Source organism: Strix aluco, chromosome 4, assembly GCF_031877795.1.
Source record: "Strix aluco isolate bStrAlu1 chromosome 4, bStrAlu1.hap1, whole genome shotgun sequence".
Lineage (NCBI taxonomy): Eukaryota > Metazoa > Chordata > Aves > Strigiformes > Strigidae > Strix > Strix aluco.
The window spans coordinates 58,945,161-58,963,579 of NC_133934.1; the positions used below are offsets into that span (position 1 = coordinate 58,945,161).

Consider the following 18,419-nt stretch of genomic DNA (forward strand, 5'->3'; position numbering starts at 1 on the left):
ATTTTTATAAGAGATTATTGGGAAAACTTAAGAACTTTCTCCTTTTCAATATTTCACTCAAGAGCAAACATCAAAGGGGTTAAAAGAGGGGGGAAATGCTGAGCCTTACATTAAAAAAACCCAAAAGTGTTATGCGAGAAAGAGTGTAGATTCAACACCATATTGGCTGCCAAAAGATTTGAGGGACCTGGAAACCATATTGCTGGGTAAGGAGATGGAGCAAAAGACAGAAGAGGAAGAAAAGAAACTCAGTCAGGAATGAGTCAATACAGTAAAGCAGCCATGAAGAGAAAAGCCTGGAGTCATATTTTCACCAGCTAGATGGGAGTGTCTTAAGCGAATTCTGATTTGCTCATAACTGGCTTGACAGTGGTTACTGAGATGATGCAGAAACAATCTTGTCATTTTAATTCAGAGCCTCAGCAGCAATGCTGCTTCAAACTACTTCTGCAGTTCGTTCTTTTTTTGTAGGTGAAAGGATGTATACAGGCCCAACTTCCAAACTACTTCTCCTGACAATTCCTTTATGGCAAATTCCATTTATAAATTTTTGAAATTTATGTGAAAAGAAGCAGAATTTATTTTTTTTTACATTGGAGAACAGCTCATCTCTACAAAACCATCCTATTGAGTTGGTGCCTATTTTCCCCCTCAAGCTATTTAGGAAAAGCTACTACATTTCCTCCATACTCACATCTATTTTTTGAAGCCTGCCTATCTAGAAACAAATTCCAAGATTTTTCTACTTTGATTCTGAAATCCTCTTTTAACTCCAAGTAGAGCCAGCATCTCATTGCACAGTCAGAAAGAAGTCTTTCCTTCTTCCTTGACAACTGCTGCACAAACAGAAACAAGCAAACTCAACCAACAAAACATTTAACCAAGGAAACAAAAGTTACTGAAATCAGACTGACTACAGTATAGAACATGGGCTACCCCGCCCCCCCCCGCCAAGAAAACTTGCAAATCCAAATATCTCATACCTGTGCCTTTCTGAGCCGCACTCCAGCAAATCATACACTCCTCTCACCTGTTGTCTGATTTCAAATTATGCAAGTTAAATTGAAGTTCACCAGAGCTGAACAGATGAATCCAAAGACACAATATAGTTCAGTGAAACAGCTTTTAAAATCCTAAAGGATTTACCAATCTTATTACTTCATTCAATCTCAGAATCTCTAGACTATTCTTTTAAGTTTTGTGGATCCACACATGAACACATCCAAATAAAACATTTTCCTGACTTTCTTCTGACATAACAGGTTTTCAAGATTATAAAAGGATTTTTGCAGAAGCTGGTGACAGCATGAAGCACAAGAATGTGTTTCTTTGCATTCCCATCTAGGGAGAACCAATTTGTATGTGATGGCAATACCAGATTACACTTTACATACCCTAAGGGCAGAGACCCAAAATGAGAGATCTCCTCTCATATGCAGAGTGGATTGAAAAAAAATACGATAATTGATCTACACAGCTGGAAGTGGAAACGTTGAGGTAATTTTCTCTTCAGAGACTGGCTAATCAGTCAGACTACCTGAATGAAAACCACAGGCCTCACTCGGGAGTATTCCTATCAAAAAAAAGGAACCTACACTTGCACTTTCACAATGACTAGGAATGCAAATACTGAACTGCTGTATGTTACTCTTGGTGCTTTGAGAGCACTTTCTTTCAACCTTCAGTCTCACCTATGGAAAACTGTACCATTGTTAACATCACCCTGTGAAACTAACTGCAAGCGGCAAACTAAGATCATTCAAACCGCTAGAAGCCGAAAACTAAGTATAAATGTCTAATATTACTGAACTTAAATATTAATTTGAATGTAAGCCTTAAAGTCCAGTATAGTGATACAACTTCTGTTTCACAAAAATCTTTACACTGAGAAATAAGGAACTTCCTTAGCACCCACCATTTGTCTCCTAATTTTTTCTCCGCATAGGTCCCAATTCCACTTTGCCCTCTCATAGTAAGTAGTACTTTTTTGGGGGATTGCTTCTCTAACTAAATGCTGTTCAGCATGAACAAAACTAGAATAATCTACCCTTACCTTTGCTTATCTTAGTTGCAATTGATCTGGTAAAATGGGGAACTTACAGAAAGAATAGTGTGACTTTTAACAATTTCCAAATTTTTCCTGGTTTTACCTCACTTGGTAAGAATTCTAGCCTTCCAAGCACAAGCAATCAGCAGTTTATTTTGGTAAGAATATCATGTAGCAACAAGAAATTAATTTCTACATTAAAAACTTAATATTCTTTTCAACTGATGAGTGCTCATGTGCATGATTGTTTTTCATCATGTTCCTTTTGTGAGGCAAAGCAGCAAAGGGTTAAATTCCTCTCATTTATACTCAGAATAGCTACTGTGAACGTGTACAAATCAATCCAAAAAGAATTCTTAACTCAATGGTCCTCTGTTAGATTATCAGTACTGTGCAGATCTCAATATTAGCAAAAATAATAAATGTTAATTGCTTTACCTTAAGCCAAAGGGGGGGGGGGGGGGGGAAGAAAAGAACCATTTTGTGAGGGTGATTTATGATCTGTATCCCACACAGTCACGGAAAAAACTTCCAATTGACATTCCACACTGCTTGTATAAATCTTTCCTACCAGACAAGTATGTTTGCTTTCAGAAACTACTTTAACTAGTCTTGATTTTGATATGCACACATGTAGCTAAGAAAAAGAAAACAAGGGCAGTACACACTAGTATTTTCCTTCTGATGCAAGATGCACATTAAATGTGCCCATCCCAAAGATCCCCAGGAATGAAGGAAAAGTGCTTCAAGGCTTTGTTCTACCTACTAACTTCTGTCATTAAAGAAGAAACCCCAAAACATAGAGCTGAGAACCTTATTAGATTGATGAACACTAGCCAAATCATTTCTGGTATAATTACCAGATGATGCTAAGCAGTGTGGGGCCTACTACAGGCATATGAAAGAACTTTTTGACTCCCAGTAGGGAAAAAGTTCCTCATTCAGCTTTATAAGAACCACCAGTTCAGGTACCCGCCTGCTCCAGATGTTCTCCTTCTCGTATCACCTCTCTCACAAATGGGAACTGAACACTGACTGCAGGGTAACTGGGCATGCAAACAGCCTTCAAGAAAACACTTCTACCCTGCACTTTCTGAAATCACAGAATCCAACCACCTAGTCTAGTGATTTAAGAACAATTTCTTCAATGAAATTTTATGCCCTTTGACCTCAGCTAGGATTAACAATGCACTTAAACTCCCACATCAGAATATTCATCTGGGAGCTGTATGGATAGTAAAGTTTTACATATCTTTCAGCTATATTGTAAGTCCAAATGAAAAATCCAGTGTGAAAGAAAATGACACATCATGTTTGCAACCCTCCTTCAAGGTGAAGGAATTGATGACTTAAGAATTCTTATAGGATGATTTGGGATTTCCCTTCCCATTTGTGACAGATATAAAAAGTAATTAAATGCAGGATTTCTACTGTAAGTGATTTAACATTTTCTTTAAATCTGAAAACTTCTTGTGAGAAAGTGACAGTTCAGGCAAATTGTAAGAAGCATTTTTAACTATCACTGGTTAACTCTACATCCATGTGCAATGGTCAAACACAAACTGAGAAATAAGGCTTAGAATTACAACTCCTTTGGAATACAAAATTTTGCTCCAAGGCAGTTTGTTTCATAAATAAAGCTATTTCTGTTACACCGGAGAGTTGCATCGTGCATTGTGAGGAAATGACTGAGAAATTTCAAGTGGCATGCCCAACAAAAGGCAAGTATAAATGATCTTAGGTACAGTTCAAGCATTAATTATGCCTGCCAAAACATAAATGTGAAAATCAGAACTTCAGCCTTCTTCATGCCACCTGCTTAGCTGCCAAGTTGAACTCAGTGGAGTAGCCTAGAGAGACCAGAAATTTATGTATACTGTCAAATAAATGACAAACCAGCTTAATTCTTTTCTCTACCTATACATGCTTTATTATGAAAGAGTGTAAGTTTTAAAGCTGCAGAGGAAAATACTGAAAAAAGACATTTAATTTTTAAATGGCACCTATCCTATCTATCTGCCATCAGCTATGATTCTGTATTTATCTGATAGATATACGGGGTTGTATAATTTTGAACTGATGTCAGCTGTGAATCTAAACTACACTGATTCACAATAGCCCACAGTATCCTAGCATTATGTGCTCAGTTCTCACTACACACTGAGATCTAGAAAGTGCCATGCAGAGATGGTGGATTTTGCAATACAGGAGTTCTCTGTCCCTGCATCCAAGATGGAAATTGCAAGTTTAAAGAGGGTCTTGGCATAGATCCAGCATATGGTAATAATAATTGTCTGTATACATCGAGGCTATCTATTATAATGATATTTTAGTATTCAACTACTCCTCTACATCCTTATTTGTAATGCTATGTAGAAAATGGACCAAAATCATTTTAAAAGTTGAATGAGTTTAAACCAGAACACACTATGTAGGCAGGCATTTATTGCAGCACAAGTAATTTTCTTAAGTCACCATGTGATGTTTCAACTTTACCTTATCCATGGCAATTTCTTTTTATAGTTGCAAGTGAGGAAAAGGGTAGAAATATCTTTTTATATTACTGGCTTTTGCAGATGAGGCAGTTGTTACTTCACTATCACAGTCACAGATATGGAATGGCTTGGGGCATTCTGAGTATCCTCCAGGGAGTTGCAGAAATAAACACTGCCTTCTCTTATTTATGCACTCAGCATTACACGAATTTAACAGATAAAAGGAACCAGCCCATGGTTCATTCAAAATGGCAACTGGCTTATAAGAAGCTAACAAACATGTTCTGCAAAATTAATAGCAAGTGTAAGCTTAAGAGGTCTCAAACTTATCTGTTTGAGTCAACTTTTATGATTACCTTCAATCACTGTAAAAAAATTGGCATACAAAGAAATTAAACTGATTAATTGTATTACATATTATTTATAAATCCCAAGGTCATAAAAACCATTATATTACTGTGACTGACATAATTACAAAGGCCACTGTTATTACTCAGAGAGCCATGTAAATTTAGAGACTCTCCCACAATTTGTAAGAAAAACTGGAAGTTCATTTGCTGAGTATTATTAGTATGTCCTCAGCTACAGTACTTTTCTAAAAAAAATACCACATTCTTACAGCCTTCCTTGGGTTCTTATGGCACAGAATTACTACACAGTTAACCTGCTTAGCACCAAGTGTGTGTTGCACCTATTTAAACTGAAGCATGTATTTGGGAACATCGTAACTGTTGAGGATTCTGGTATCGTATTATTGAGAAATTCTGATACACTGTGTAATGACTGTTAGGAAGATTTTTGAGGTGCCACTGAAGTTTTCTAGGAACAAACAATTTGACCCAACTTGCCACTATAGGCCCTTTATCCAACACTACAGGATGGCAACACCTGCAGGCAAGAAATGTGTAACTCACTTTTTTACAAAGTGGATTTTATCTCTTACCTATCAGAATATTAACTGCCAGAATGCAATTTTTGATAGTGAAGTTCAAAACTACAATTAGGGCCATATCTATGGTTTGATATCAAGGCAAAATTCATACTTAAGCAAGTGACCCACCTCTGGTTGACCTTTTTTCCAGGTTCACATCATATAACACAGGTATGGTTTGAAAAAGGTCATACTGGTATCCATCACTTAGAATGATCTATTCCAGTAGCTACAGCTACCATTGAGCACTGGACTGGATAGATGTATCCATGGGAAAGACTGAAACCATCCTTTGTCTACAGCTGTAGAAAGCTGGCTTAACTTTATGTGTGTGAGTGGAACTGAATGCCACATCTCCCCAACTCCTACTCCTGCAGTTGCTGGCCTGACAACAATAAAGAAGTCCAGCTCTCATTATAAGCTTCTGTGACAGAACTGTAGTACTTGCATACAGCACACAAAGAAGTCTAGCGACTGGCCATGACAGATTTGTATTACACTCCACATGAGCTGAAGTAGGTTCTTGGAAGACTCACTGACAAATGGCTTGTATGCAGATTTTTGGTGAACCATGACAAGACTACGTGAGTTCAAATTTGTTGTGGTGAACGTATTAATGGAAAGTAACTAGTTATGTGAAATAAGAAAAGAAGGTCTAAGGACTTAATTTATACTCATTCTGAGTAGTCACTCATTTTCTGCTGAATCTAAAGCATTGCTATCAGTTGGTAACTTTTTGGAACAATGGGCAAGGAGTACACGGTTACAAATAAAGAAATCTGTAAACCCAGTAAACTTTTATGATGGAAAGCTGAACAACTGTATCTCTTTGAAGAAAGCAAAGGATTCTCCCTTCTTCCTGAGAACAAGCAAGTAGTTTGAGGCAGATGCATCAACTGAAAACCTCACATCTCCCAAGCCAATCACCTCTGCCAGGACTAAAAATAAGGATAAAGTATATAGAACTGAGAAAACACACATTAAAATCACAGTACAAAGAAGCTTTTGAGATTCCAGATGTTTTGAATTTTCTGTGTATTAAGAAAAAAAAAAAACCAAACCTGAAATAGTTATCAATACTTCACTACAAAACCCGAAATTTACTGTGAAGGTTTTGCAGGTATACACTTAAGATGTTACTTTGGTCAAATGCCAAAAATAAAAGGTGGTCTGTGAAGACACCTGTTGAGAAAAAGAAATGTTGTAGAGTGGGAAACATCTATAGGATCACCAAGCCAAATCCTCAGGGTAAGGTCAGGAACTGACACAGCCACTCCTTGAGCTTAGACATTTATATTTTACTACAACTGTGAAAAAGAGAAGATCTGACCAGCTACTGGAAATACCACAGCTGTTGCAGAAATGCTCAGTATTGCCATAGGCTGTGCTTAGTCACAGATGAAAACTCTCAATCTTTTCTCATTTCTTCTCTTTTGATTATTCCAGTTATGTTAATTTTACAGCAGCTGAGCTGCCATAATATCCGAGATTGAAAAACTTGCATTTGGATGGGATTAATTTTACATACATACACAAACACTGCTACTTACTACACATTTGCCTATAGACCCAGCCTCTAACTGGAGACCCAGCAGAAAATGAAATATGAAGCACCACCAAAGACAAAGCAAAACAGCAGGACAATAATGGATCTCTACAGCACCATACAATGGCATATCTGCCTTCTCAGGCTTATGTTATGCTGCTCCACCACTTCGCTCCTTCCCTTTCTCCCAACAAGAAGAAAAACCCCAAGCAAACTAACAACAAGGCCTTGTAATAACACCATTTACATTGTGGAGTCGAGCTCTTACAAGTTAGATTACACCAGAACTAAAGCTGTCTTTGCAGCCTTGATTTGCACTATGTGTGTATGCATTATCACATTGTGATTATGTGATCATACACTGTTATGTTTCAAAACAGCTGCTTAATTCAGGTCACTGGCTGGACCTGCTTTAGACATATGCCATGGTCACATATTAGAGGAGGCTGGTGTCCATAGGATCAATTTGGAAAGTAAGGAAGCAGAAGACTGCAGGAAGAGAATATATGATCTGATAGCGAGGATAGTTATGGTTGGACTCTATAATCTTAAAGGTCTTTTCCAACCTAAATGATTCTATGATTCCATAAAATGCCTTTTTCCAGTTTCTCACAACAATAGTTTTCATGTTCTTCCACAGCAGGCTATTTCTTCAAACTCAAACCCCTCACAGCCCTTCTCTGTTCTACCTGGAATTCTCTTTGCCTTTAGTAATACAGGAACAGAAAGAGAGGTGAGGGGGAATCAGAGCCTTCTAACAGAAACCTGAAATTCTTTACAGATTGGGATAACAACCTTGTCTTATGATATATTGGGACACATTTTTACGTGTGCAAAAATCATAAGTGTGATAAAGACATTTTCTAAGACAGAAGGAATTATAACAGGCGAAAGAATAATTGAAATTCTCTATCTGTAGTCCTAAGCTTTGCCAGTTTATCTTCACCATTCAGAAATAAATAAGTCTCTTGAGAGCTAGGAAAATTTTAAATTAAATGACAGGTGAAATTTCAAAGATCTACATTTCAGGTTTGAGCAAGTGATGATATTTTGCAGTTACAGGAGAACAATCTCCAATTTAGACACATCCTTTTCTGCAAGAGAGGAATCTGTCTACATTTCTTGATGAAACAAGGATGTTAGGAGAAATGGGATTTAACACAAGGCACATGGTCACCTGGAGCAGCCATAACCCTCCACAGCTCCTGAAAGTCTTGTAAATGCATAAGGTGCTCTGCAGACTGACATCATGGAAAGATGTAAGAGAAATTTCCCCCATCCTCTCTTTTAAGAGTAATGCTATATGGGCATCTTCATATTCTGACACTTTATTCTAAAGATAGTGCAACTTCACCATCACGTATGTAACAACTTCCAGGATGATCTTCTTGGATACTGAGCTTGATCTGTATCCCAACTTAGAAAAGAGGTGGGAAAAATTGTCTTAGTCTGCTTCAGATTTTCAATGGAAAATAGTAAATAACTTCTACCCATTCAACCAGCTTATAAAATTATTTTTCCCCTGCAGAGCACTATATGGTTTGTGTATTTGGCCTTTTCATTGCATTCACAAGCTGCTGAAGTTTTTTTAATGGTTGTTTTTCTCTTGGGTTTTATTTTTTCCAAGTTCTAGTATTATTTCTGAAGTGACATTGTCATACAAAACCCCTGCAACAAATGCTTGTGTTCTCATTCTCTAATGTTTGTGCACTTTTGTTCTCTTTTATTTAAGAAGATGTGATAGCCTATTTCAATTTTAAACTCAAGTTGAAAGAGTTACAACTCTGAATTTGGTCACTGTCTGTGAGGAAAAAAAGGAGCTGTACCAGCGTACACTTTTTATAGTATTCATGGTGCCTTACATAATAACCAATTAATCATGGTCTTATAAAACTTTAATAACTTCAGTACTCATGAGCAGTGAGTCCAGCTTATTTTCTTGACTTTTGATACCATATCTTCCTGGGAACTTTTACTGGTATTATTATTTCTTAAGGCACCTTTAAAATTAGAATGAATACAGACAACAAAAACTTAAGTCTTGGAGAAAACAGCCACTAGATTTTGTAAGATGGCAATGTTATGATTTGGCCTATTGAGCAGAGAGCTTTTTACGTTATATGTGGCAGATATACCTCACTATCCTCACAGAATATCCTATAAAAGCCAATAAAAATTAAAGCAATAATGTTTCTACATGAGTTAAATAGGACTCTAGAGAAATAACTTTAAACACTAATAGCCTTTTCATAAAGCTCTACAGGACTGCATAAGTACTTTTAAAGTGCAATGCACTTGCTGTTACATATTTCCCTTTCAAAGCAAGAGGATATGGCTGTAACTGAAAAGATCGAAACAGCCAGCCAAGCAACAACTTTCAAGAACCAAAGCCAAATTCTATTCCCAGTCATTTTCAAGCAGGAAGAAGTGTTCAATCAGTGCTAAGCACTACTGAAGGCACATATTTTCCTGTGCATGCACAGAAATGCATTCAGACTAAAGTTTGCCCATAACAATGCCATTATTAGATCCAGCAATTTCAATAGCATGGCTTCCCAGAGCCTTTATTGTCTTCAGATCCCATGACAAATCTTTTCAAGAAAGCTTCTGGACCAGGACAAAGGACTGGGCCTTCAGGCTCTAAAGAAAATTGTATTTTCAAACTGTCCCCATGAAGACTTCAAAACATGTGTGAGCCCATCACTAATACATTCACTCATTTTCTCAACTTACAGTTTAGGCCAAGAAGTTAAATGTATGAGGCTTTTGTGTTTCGCACAATATAAACTTTACCTTGTGTGTTAAGCTCATTAACTGGAATGAGGAACACCAAAGATATTTAATCTACACAGAAGTCATGACCTAAGAGTGTAAGGACTGGTTTGTTGTCACTGTGGGTTTTCTTTTAAATCCCAATCTTTGTATATAGAGCTCACAGCTGGATGGTGACCAAAAAAGGTTTTTTACCAAGCTTTTCACTCCATCTTCTACTCCACACACTTGTGCACTCACGTACACAGATTAAGCACTCTTAAGTTAAATTGGAATGTGCACTCTGAAAGCTGATAATGGTTTCAGTATATCCAAGCAGGTTTCTTGATACTGATGATGGATTCCTCACCAGCTGACTTTCAACTACTTGTAATAGTAAAGATAGACATTGGATGATTCATTGGTAACACTTCTCAAAAAACTCTGCAACTCAGAAGATGCCCACAGAAAAGCATTGAAATGGGCTGCATAAAAAGAAGCGTTACCAGCAGGTCAAGGGAGGCGATTCTCTCCGTCTACTCTGCTCTCGTGAGACCCCACCTGGAGTACTGTCTTCAGCTCTGGGGCCTCAGTATAACAAGGACATGGACCTGTTAGAGTGTGTCCAGAGGAGGGCCACAAAAATGATCAGGGCCTGGAGCACCTCTGCTACGGAGACAGTCTGGGAGAGTTGGGGTTGTTCAGCCTGGAGAAGAGAAGGCTCTGGGGAGACCTTATTGAGGCCTTTCAATATAAAAAGGGGGCTTATAAGAAAGGTGGAGATATTTTTCTTCTACCAAGGCCTGTAGTGACAGGACAAGGGGCAATGATTTCAAACTAAAAGAGGATAGGTTTAGATCAGACATAAGGAAGAATTTTTTTACGATGAGGGTGGTGAGACACCGGAACAGGTTGCCCAGAGACGTTGTGGATGCCCCATTCCTGGAGGTGTTCAAGGCCAGGTTGGATGGGGCTTTGAGCAACCTGACCTAGTGAAAGATGTCCCTGCCCATGGCAAGAGGTTGGACTAGATGATCTGTAAAGGTCCTTTCCAACCCAAACCATTCTGAGATTCTGTGATTCTGTGAAATCATCCTCTACCTGCAGGTGTTCAAGGTATGCAATTTATATTTATCAACAGAAACATTTTTAAAACTCACTGAAAAATTAGCCATCTTTTGTCTGAAATATGTAAGCAAATCAATATGGGAGGGCCCTCCACGCTATATTATCAAGTGCTTTAAGTAAGATCATTATCATACTTCAACAGTCACTATGTTGTGCGTATCTATTGCCTCTGAAATGCATCCACTTTGTTTCTAATACACACATGACAGTAGGCACACACTTCTTCCCTTCAGTGGGACACTGCAGTCAGCCTTCCTGACTGCTTGAAAGAACTATATTATTAACAGATTTTAGAATGATGCATTATTTCATATATTTTTTTTTCAGGCAATAAATCCTAAAGATATGAATGAAACTGACAGAAAAATAAATCACATCCATTATCAGAAAATTACTCTGTGATAGACAATGCAGCCAACTGCTAGGACCTCTGTAATAGCATTTTACTTTGTTCAAAATGCATCAAATGAAGCAGTCAAGAGAAACAGGACAGAATTAAAAGAAAGGACTTAGAGGTTCTATATGGCAACTGTACAGCCTTCTAACATGGGAAATTGAGAACCAGTATCTTGCTAAATTTTTTTTTAAATTAGAGTAAAAAATCGATTTTTTTAATGCAAGAATGCAGAAACTCAACACAAAATATGTACAATGTCGAACAATCAGTGCACTACATTTATGCATTGTAAATACTCAGGTTCTTTTCAAAAACTTCTCAAAGGCTTGTTTTGTTTTTAAAGTCCTACGTTTTCTAGACATCTGAGAAACAAAAAAAAGGTATTTTTGACAGTAATAAAGGAAAATCAAAATACAACAACATAATTTTAGAGTAATATACACTATCATAAATATATGATGAGTTACCGGATAGCCATTTCGCCCTGGTAGACCCTGGTTGAATGAGATGAAATGGTATGACACACATTAACAACACAATCATGACATATGACATAACAAACATGCAGAGTACATTACTGGCAAATTACAATTTGCATATTGATTAATTTTTAGTAGGTGATGATCTTACAAACCCATAAATATGAAATAGGTACCACATGGTGAAGAAATGAGGCTTTGGCAATTAAAATTATATGCTTTAACGTAAATAAATTCTAATTAAAAGGCTACTGGCTACGTCTGATGCCCACTGAAATTTCTTTTGTTATGAAGAGAATTATCCATGTAGACTGAAGGGCAATATGTGGTTAAAAGAACAAAAGTTTTAGTGCTTAGGCAGTAAAGTATTATATACATAGGCTGCCACTAGAACAGAGGTGCCAAAGAAGAAATTTGAGAATGTTATAACAGATCATAAAAAAAAAATTGAAAGCCCCAGCCTTTGACTGTTATTACATGTTACACTCAGTAGTCATGTAGAAGGAAAATAAACAGAGCACTGCAGTAGCCTTTGAAAATATAACATACAACTAATTCCATGCAGTGCTATGTGGGATATACAGATATTTGCTATTTTAAATGAAAACAATTACCACAGTCTCCAAGGTGAAAACAATAACTAATTTCATAACAGTTGCCCCTAGCCAGACTGTGTCTATGAAAATAAGTGAATTAGGAACAGAAATTATGTTTTTAAATGCCTTGTAGCAACTTAAACCCTTACTGACTGTCAGCAAGATGAAGTCTTTTAAGTTTCGAGTATGAAAGTTGGAATTTTAAGTCAGATACTTCTTAAAATTATTCAGGTTTGGGAACTATTTCAAGTTTGTGTTAATTTTTTTTTTTTTTAAATGGACCTATACGAAAACAGTGGGGAGCTGAAGTCGAAGACATTCATAATGAGGCACATAGTGAACTCTTGCCATGTTGCATTGCTACAGGAAAATCACTTGTATCATGATTTATAGTTGCTCTTTGTGTTTCAGGAGAGAACTGCAAAAGAAATTGGGGAAGCCAGTGTTTCTTTCAAATAAACAGGGCCATTATGCATTAAGCCTGGCTTTTTGATGGCTTGTTAAATGAATTTGCCACTATGAACTGCTGAGGATACAGTCAAAATCTTTCAAGGGTAAGTACTATCGCTGCTCAGTATCTACAGCTTACAGTAAGGTCACAGCAGAAATTCAACATATTAATTCACTATTCTCAAACATGCATGTAGCATAGAATATACAGATAACATGGTCTTGAAAATATTGTGGAAATACTATTATCTATCAAAGAAAAAAAATAGTTATAAGCCTGCAAACAATGTAAAGGAAATACTGTCTTAATGGTCACTTTTACAGCATATGATGCACATGGATGGCATGACAAATACGAATGTTTGAGATATATGTCTTTAGTCTTGTTCTTCAAGTCAGACTTTTGACCTACCCTGGAACTATACAACAAAGCAAACAAAAACCAACCAAACAGAAAACCCAATCAAAAACCCAAACAACCATAAAACCCCAGAAGAGAGAAACTGTTTTCTTACAGACAGGACTAGCCCAAGATTCAACCAACTTACTAGACTGAATAGTGTTATTTAATATTCATTTTACACAGGCACTTACTGGCTTCAGTAGCAATTACACTACAATGAGCTGGACAGCCTGAACACGTCCGAAGAACAAGGAGCCTGTACCCCAAGACTTTGTGATAACTGCAGAGGAAGTTACTACCCAGCAAAAGGCAGAGTGAGCAAGTCTGGACTTAAAATAGCATACTCACACAGTTTTATATTGCAGTAAAATATCTGTTACCAAGTCATAAGCAAAATGAACGTAACATACTTACGGGGAATTGTGATCCAGACTGCTATCTGGAGTGCTGAATATAAAGCTTTATTGTTTCAGAGACTTTTTTCTTAAGGAACTTTCTGATTAAATTATTCAGCTCCAAGATAATCAGTGAGTGTTTACACTGTGTAAGTATAAATATCAAAATTCCCTCTTGATGATACATGATCATTTTATCACGGTGATAACTTAACAGGATCTAACAGATTTCTCCCTGATTCTGGAAGAACAAGCAATGTATCACTGTACTTACAGGAGGTCCTGTGGGGTGGGGGAGAGGGAAAGAGGGTAAAAAAAAAAAGAGAAAAAAAGAATATGTAAGCTTATGAAGTTATTAAAGAAAGATACATATGTATGAAGCCAAGCACAAGGCCTCAGGATTGTAAGTGATCAACACTGCTAATACACTGAACACATTTTCCCATTCAAGTGCTTTTTAGCTTTGGTTGTGCTTTGCAACTTGTAAATATGACTAATACCTAAATGCATGCGCTTACCTTACCAATTCTTCAATTACAGTCATGCAATCTTACACAAGTTGATTTGCCATCCATTTCCATGCAATTTCATGCCAGTCCAAAAATACCAGCATGTACTACAATTCATTTTGTCAGACTCCACATAAAGCATATGTAACCACATCACCAGTTTCAATTAGCCACGCAGTTGGCATGTGGTCACAGCTTGGCTGCAAAATTGCACAAAGTACCCTTGGCATTTAACCTTGGCATCTCGTCAAGACATACATGTACCAGCATCTTCCAGCCTTCCAACTTTGCCTATGAGGGGAGGTTTCAGTGGCCACCTGACAGTGCTGAACTTTCTTTTCATCACCTTCCTTTCTCAAGGCACACATATAAAATGCTCCCCATTAAAATGTCACACTTCATGAAGTGATATTTGCACATTTTTTCAATTATTTAGACTCAAAGACTTTTGTATAGTGGTTCTTGGAAACATTATCAAAGGGCTACAAATCAAATCTACTATTTCAGTCTTATTAAGTTGAGCAGCTGCAGCTCCCAAATCAATGGCATTTCATTAAGCTTTTATGCCTCTCTCTAATTTCTGAATAAAGTGAAGTGCAAAAGGAGTATAAAACAGCAGCAGCTGTACTTCAAGATGGCTTTTAATATTGACAGCCTTTTGGTTTTAACAATGCAATTTTATTGTTCAGTAACTGAGGTAATTTTTTTATCCTGGTAAACATTCTTAAACAGCATTTTAAGGTGCAGGTCTGTTTTTAAATGAGAGAGATCAATTTCCTTTATTAATAGTTTAATATGTGTTTATTTGAGACATAAAATGAATCAACAAGAACCCTGCAAAGTAATTGCCAGGATTATTTGTAAAACAATCTTCAACCATAGAATTTCCTTCTATACCATAGCATTTTTCTCTGAAGTAAATACTAAGCCAACACTGAATGGAAACACCAAGGTGATTTGTATTAACCTTTGGCAGGGCTTGGCTTCAGTTTTGTGATGCAGGAAAATACGGAAATAGTTTTTAAGAGCCAGATAAATGATGATTTACAGAGATAAGAAAGGCTATAGAAGATTTACAGAGATCAAGTTGATTGGAAGATTTTCCTAACTGTCAGATTAGACAAGACAGTCAAGGAGAATAGAAATGTTCATTTTCTCCTTCATCGCCTCCAGAAAGTTCACCTTTATGAAAAACTCAGTCCTGCAAGGAAATCAACAGTTCCAATTCCCATGGATGTCACCAGGAAGAGGTGCTCAGCATCTCACAACATAGTCTCAAATGAAATTTCAAGCTCCACACCAACAGCAGGACTCTCAACAGCAACCTCCCTGGTACAGGGTAACGAACCAACAAATGTTTTCCTTATTTCCGTAAGAACTTAATTGCTACTCATTTCTAGTAAACAACCATTTCTCTTGTACAGAGTAGTCTATTCACCACATTATTTCCATGAGTACAAACATTCTTAACATAAGGAATTTTATTTCCTTCTTTATTTCCTTATAAAATTGTTCACCTCAAACCAAGGGGGCCTGATGCAACACTGACTTACAGTACTCAACTACTGACTTATATGGAGTTATTCTAACTTGCACAAGTATGAGAAGACACCAAAATGGTTTGACAATTACCAATGTGTTACCAATGGTACCATGTCAAGCATTATGAAGTATGCCTACAAATTAATGACTTCCAAGACTAGAAAACTATCTGGAAGGCCACCAGGTATATGCCAAGGGTCATGAATTTTTACCAGAGAAGTTTCAGAACTCTTTCAGAGCACACAAGTAATAAAACTAAAAATGAAGGCATGCTGAGTATACACCCTCTCAAAAATACAGACATCAAATAACAATGGATCTTACAAAATTGAAAACTTACCAGTCTCTCCTCTTCTGCCCCGCTTACCTCTTTTCCCCGGAGGACCTAAAAATAAGATGGTGGGTTGTAACTTTTTTTTCTTGAAATCATATGTAGAATATAATTTATCTGGGTGTAAGGGCATTATACAGATGCATTACATGAAGTCCAGAGACTTTGGCTGAGCAGGGGTAAAAGATAACCAGAATAAGATTCAGGAAGTTGAAGATAAAATTGACAGCTGCATCACCCACTACAGGCTCTCAGAAAAAAGGCTCGAGAAACTTTAGAGGTCATCCAGTTCATCCCACTTTCTCAAGGAAAATGTTAACCACATCTAAATTATTACTGCAACTTCCACAGGCATTTTCCCCCCAGTATTTCACTGTTCTGACAAGTGGAACATTCTTCTTTCTGTTCAGCTTGCTGCACTGAAGCCCATCAATTACTTTGTTTTTCACTGTGAACCCCAGAGAAGAAATCATTTCTTTTCTTCCCTCGGAAAAAGTCTTTGCTACACCATTCCTTCAATCTTCTTAAACCAAACTTGTCATGGGGCATTAAACTTCACTCAGTTATTCCTGTATTAAGACCAAGATTAGCATTTATTTATAAGAGCAAATCCAGCCTCCATCTGAAAACATCCAAGAGACAAAGAAACCATCAGCTGGTTATCCATCCCCCAAACACTAACAACAATGTATGTGTTGTTAGACACTGTCAAAGTGCTTTGCTTCCTGTTTATATCAGTTAGCCGTAACACAACAGCTTACTCCCTGTATGCTTTTTGCTAAGGAATCCTTTGCTACGCATTGTCTTTTCTCCACAATTATTTAACATACTATAGTCAGCATCTTCTGCACCTCTAAAGAAGAAATAAAATAATTTTTATCCCTCATTTCTGCACTCCAACCTTCAACATCCTTTCTAAACTGCAGATCTCAGTACAACGTTCTTCCTCTCTTCTTGGTGACCCTTACACATTGTTGCTGAAAACGCAAGGAAAGTACACTTCTCTTTTTACAGCTAGGAAGAGAGGCAGCAGCTGAGTACTGAAATGCTGCTGCTCTGAAGAGAGAACCACAGGTGGGACTCTCAATGCTGCTGAAGAGAGGCAAGTGCATGGGTGGAATTCCCAAAAGCAGTGACTCATGCAGGAGCACAAGTATCTCAGCTGTGGCCGTTATCTCACTGAAAAGAGATATTAGGTGCACAGGTGGTTTTGTTTGCAAATAGTTAAGCAACTGCCTGCTACTTTAAACAGCTACAAGATTCTCAAATCACCTGAACTACCAATCCATAGCTTTTAAATGCATGTCAATGCTAAATCTTACTTTGCACTGTATGTTTGCAGCAATCTGCCTTAAAAGACAAGGATGCTGAAAAGAAACATCAGTGATACAATTTCAATATAGATGTAAAATAGCGTTATTTTGCCAGGGAAGTAAAAGAATATTGATTTTATTAAAAAAAAAAAAAAAAAAGAGTAAAAAAGAGGAGCAACTCTTGCCTTGAAGGTAGTGAGGTTTATTCCTAACAGAACAGCTCACTAAAGTCCTTCCTTCTTGTTCTGTTTTGATAATTACAGTAGTGGCATATTGCAACACAAGTTTAAGACAACAATATTATAAAAAAAGCAAGAATGGCATAAGGTATTAATTATCCACAGCATACTTAACAAGGCAAGAATATTTTGTTATTGTATGCTAAAATGTAGCAAAAGTGTCACTCCATTGTGGAGAACCTTGCAACTTCCCCCTGAAACACTCCAGTAAGTGATATTTATGAAACTTCCTACACAGGTAATGACATGTTACAACACGCAGTAAGTTTCTATGCACACATACTTTTTTTTTTTTCTTCCAACTAACACTGAAACTTATTAAAGTCCCCATGCATGCACATTCCTCTGCAGGAATGTGGAGATCTCAGTGGAGATCTCCTGGGCTATCCCCAAGCTCACAACACAGCTGTGCAGCAATTTGGGCTGATCACAAACATGGATGTGCAGGAGAAACTTATAAGGTTCTCCACCAGGTAATGGCCTGTCTTTCAGCATGTAACAACAAAATATTTTCATCCTAGTTTGCAGAATACTATTTTATTAAACTTTGACTGCACTACAGGCGTGCACAGGCACACACACAAACATGTCTACTACTGAGTTTCCTTTTGAGAAAACAATAGAACTTTGAAACTAAAAAACTTCAGCTACAGACCAGCAAGAGACATTAAAGCCACTAACAGAAAACCCTGAAGTAACTTCAAGCTATTAATTTTCGGACAGAATTAATTTTGTCCAGCAAACTAGACTCCCATGGAGCATTAAATTGCCAGTTTAGTAGCTGTGTACAGTGACAGCAAAGGGGCTCCAGTTGAGTTCTTTCCTCTGATATCAAGCAGTGATCACTTCTAAGCTGTTGTTCTGAGA

The 18,419-nt window shown here is 37.2% G+C and overlaps 1 protein-coding gene across 1 annotated transcript in view; it reads right to left on the reverse strand.

Moving 5' to 3' along the window:
• The window catches only part of COL25A1 (collagen type XXV alpha 1 chain), a 323,220-nt gene that overhangs the window by 143,535 nt on the left and 161,266 nt on the right, over nt 1–18,419 (reverse strand). The window contains exons 3-4 of the mRNA XM_074823252.1: nt 16,010–16,054; nt 13,893–13,900 (exon numbers count right to left, since the gene is read on the reverse strand). Of these exons, the coding sequence (XP_074679353.1) occupies nt 13,893–13,900; nt 16,010–16,054 (53 nt within the window). The remainder of the gene's footprint in view (nt 1–13,892; nt 13,901–16,009; nt 16,055–18,419) is intronic.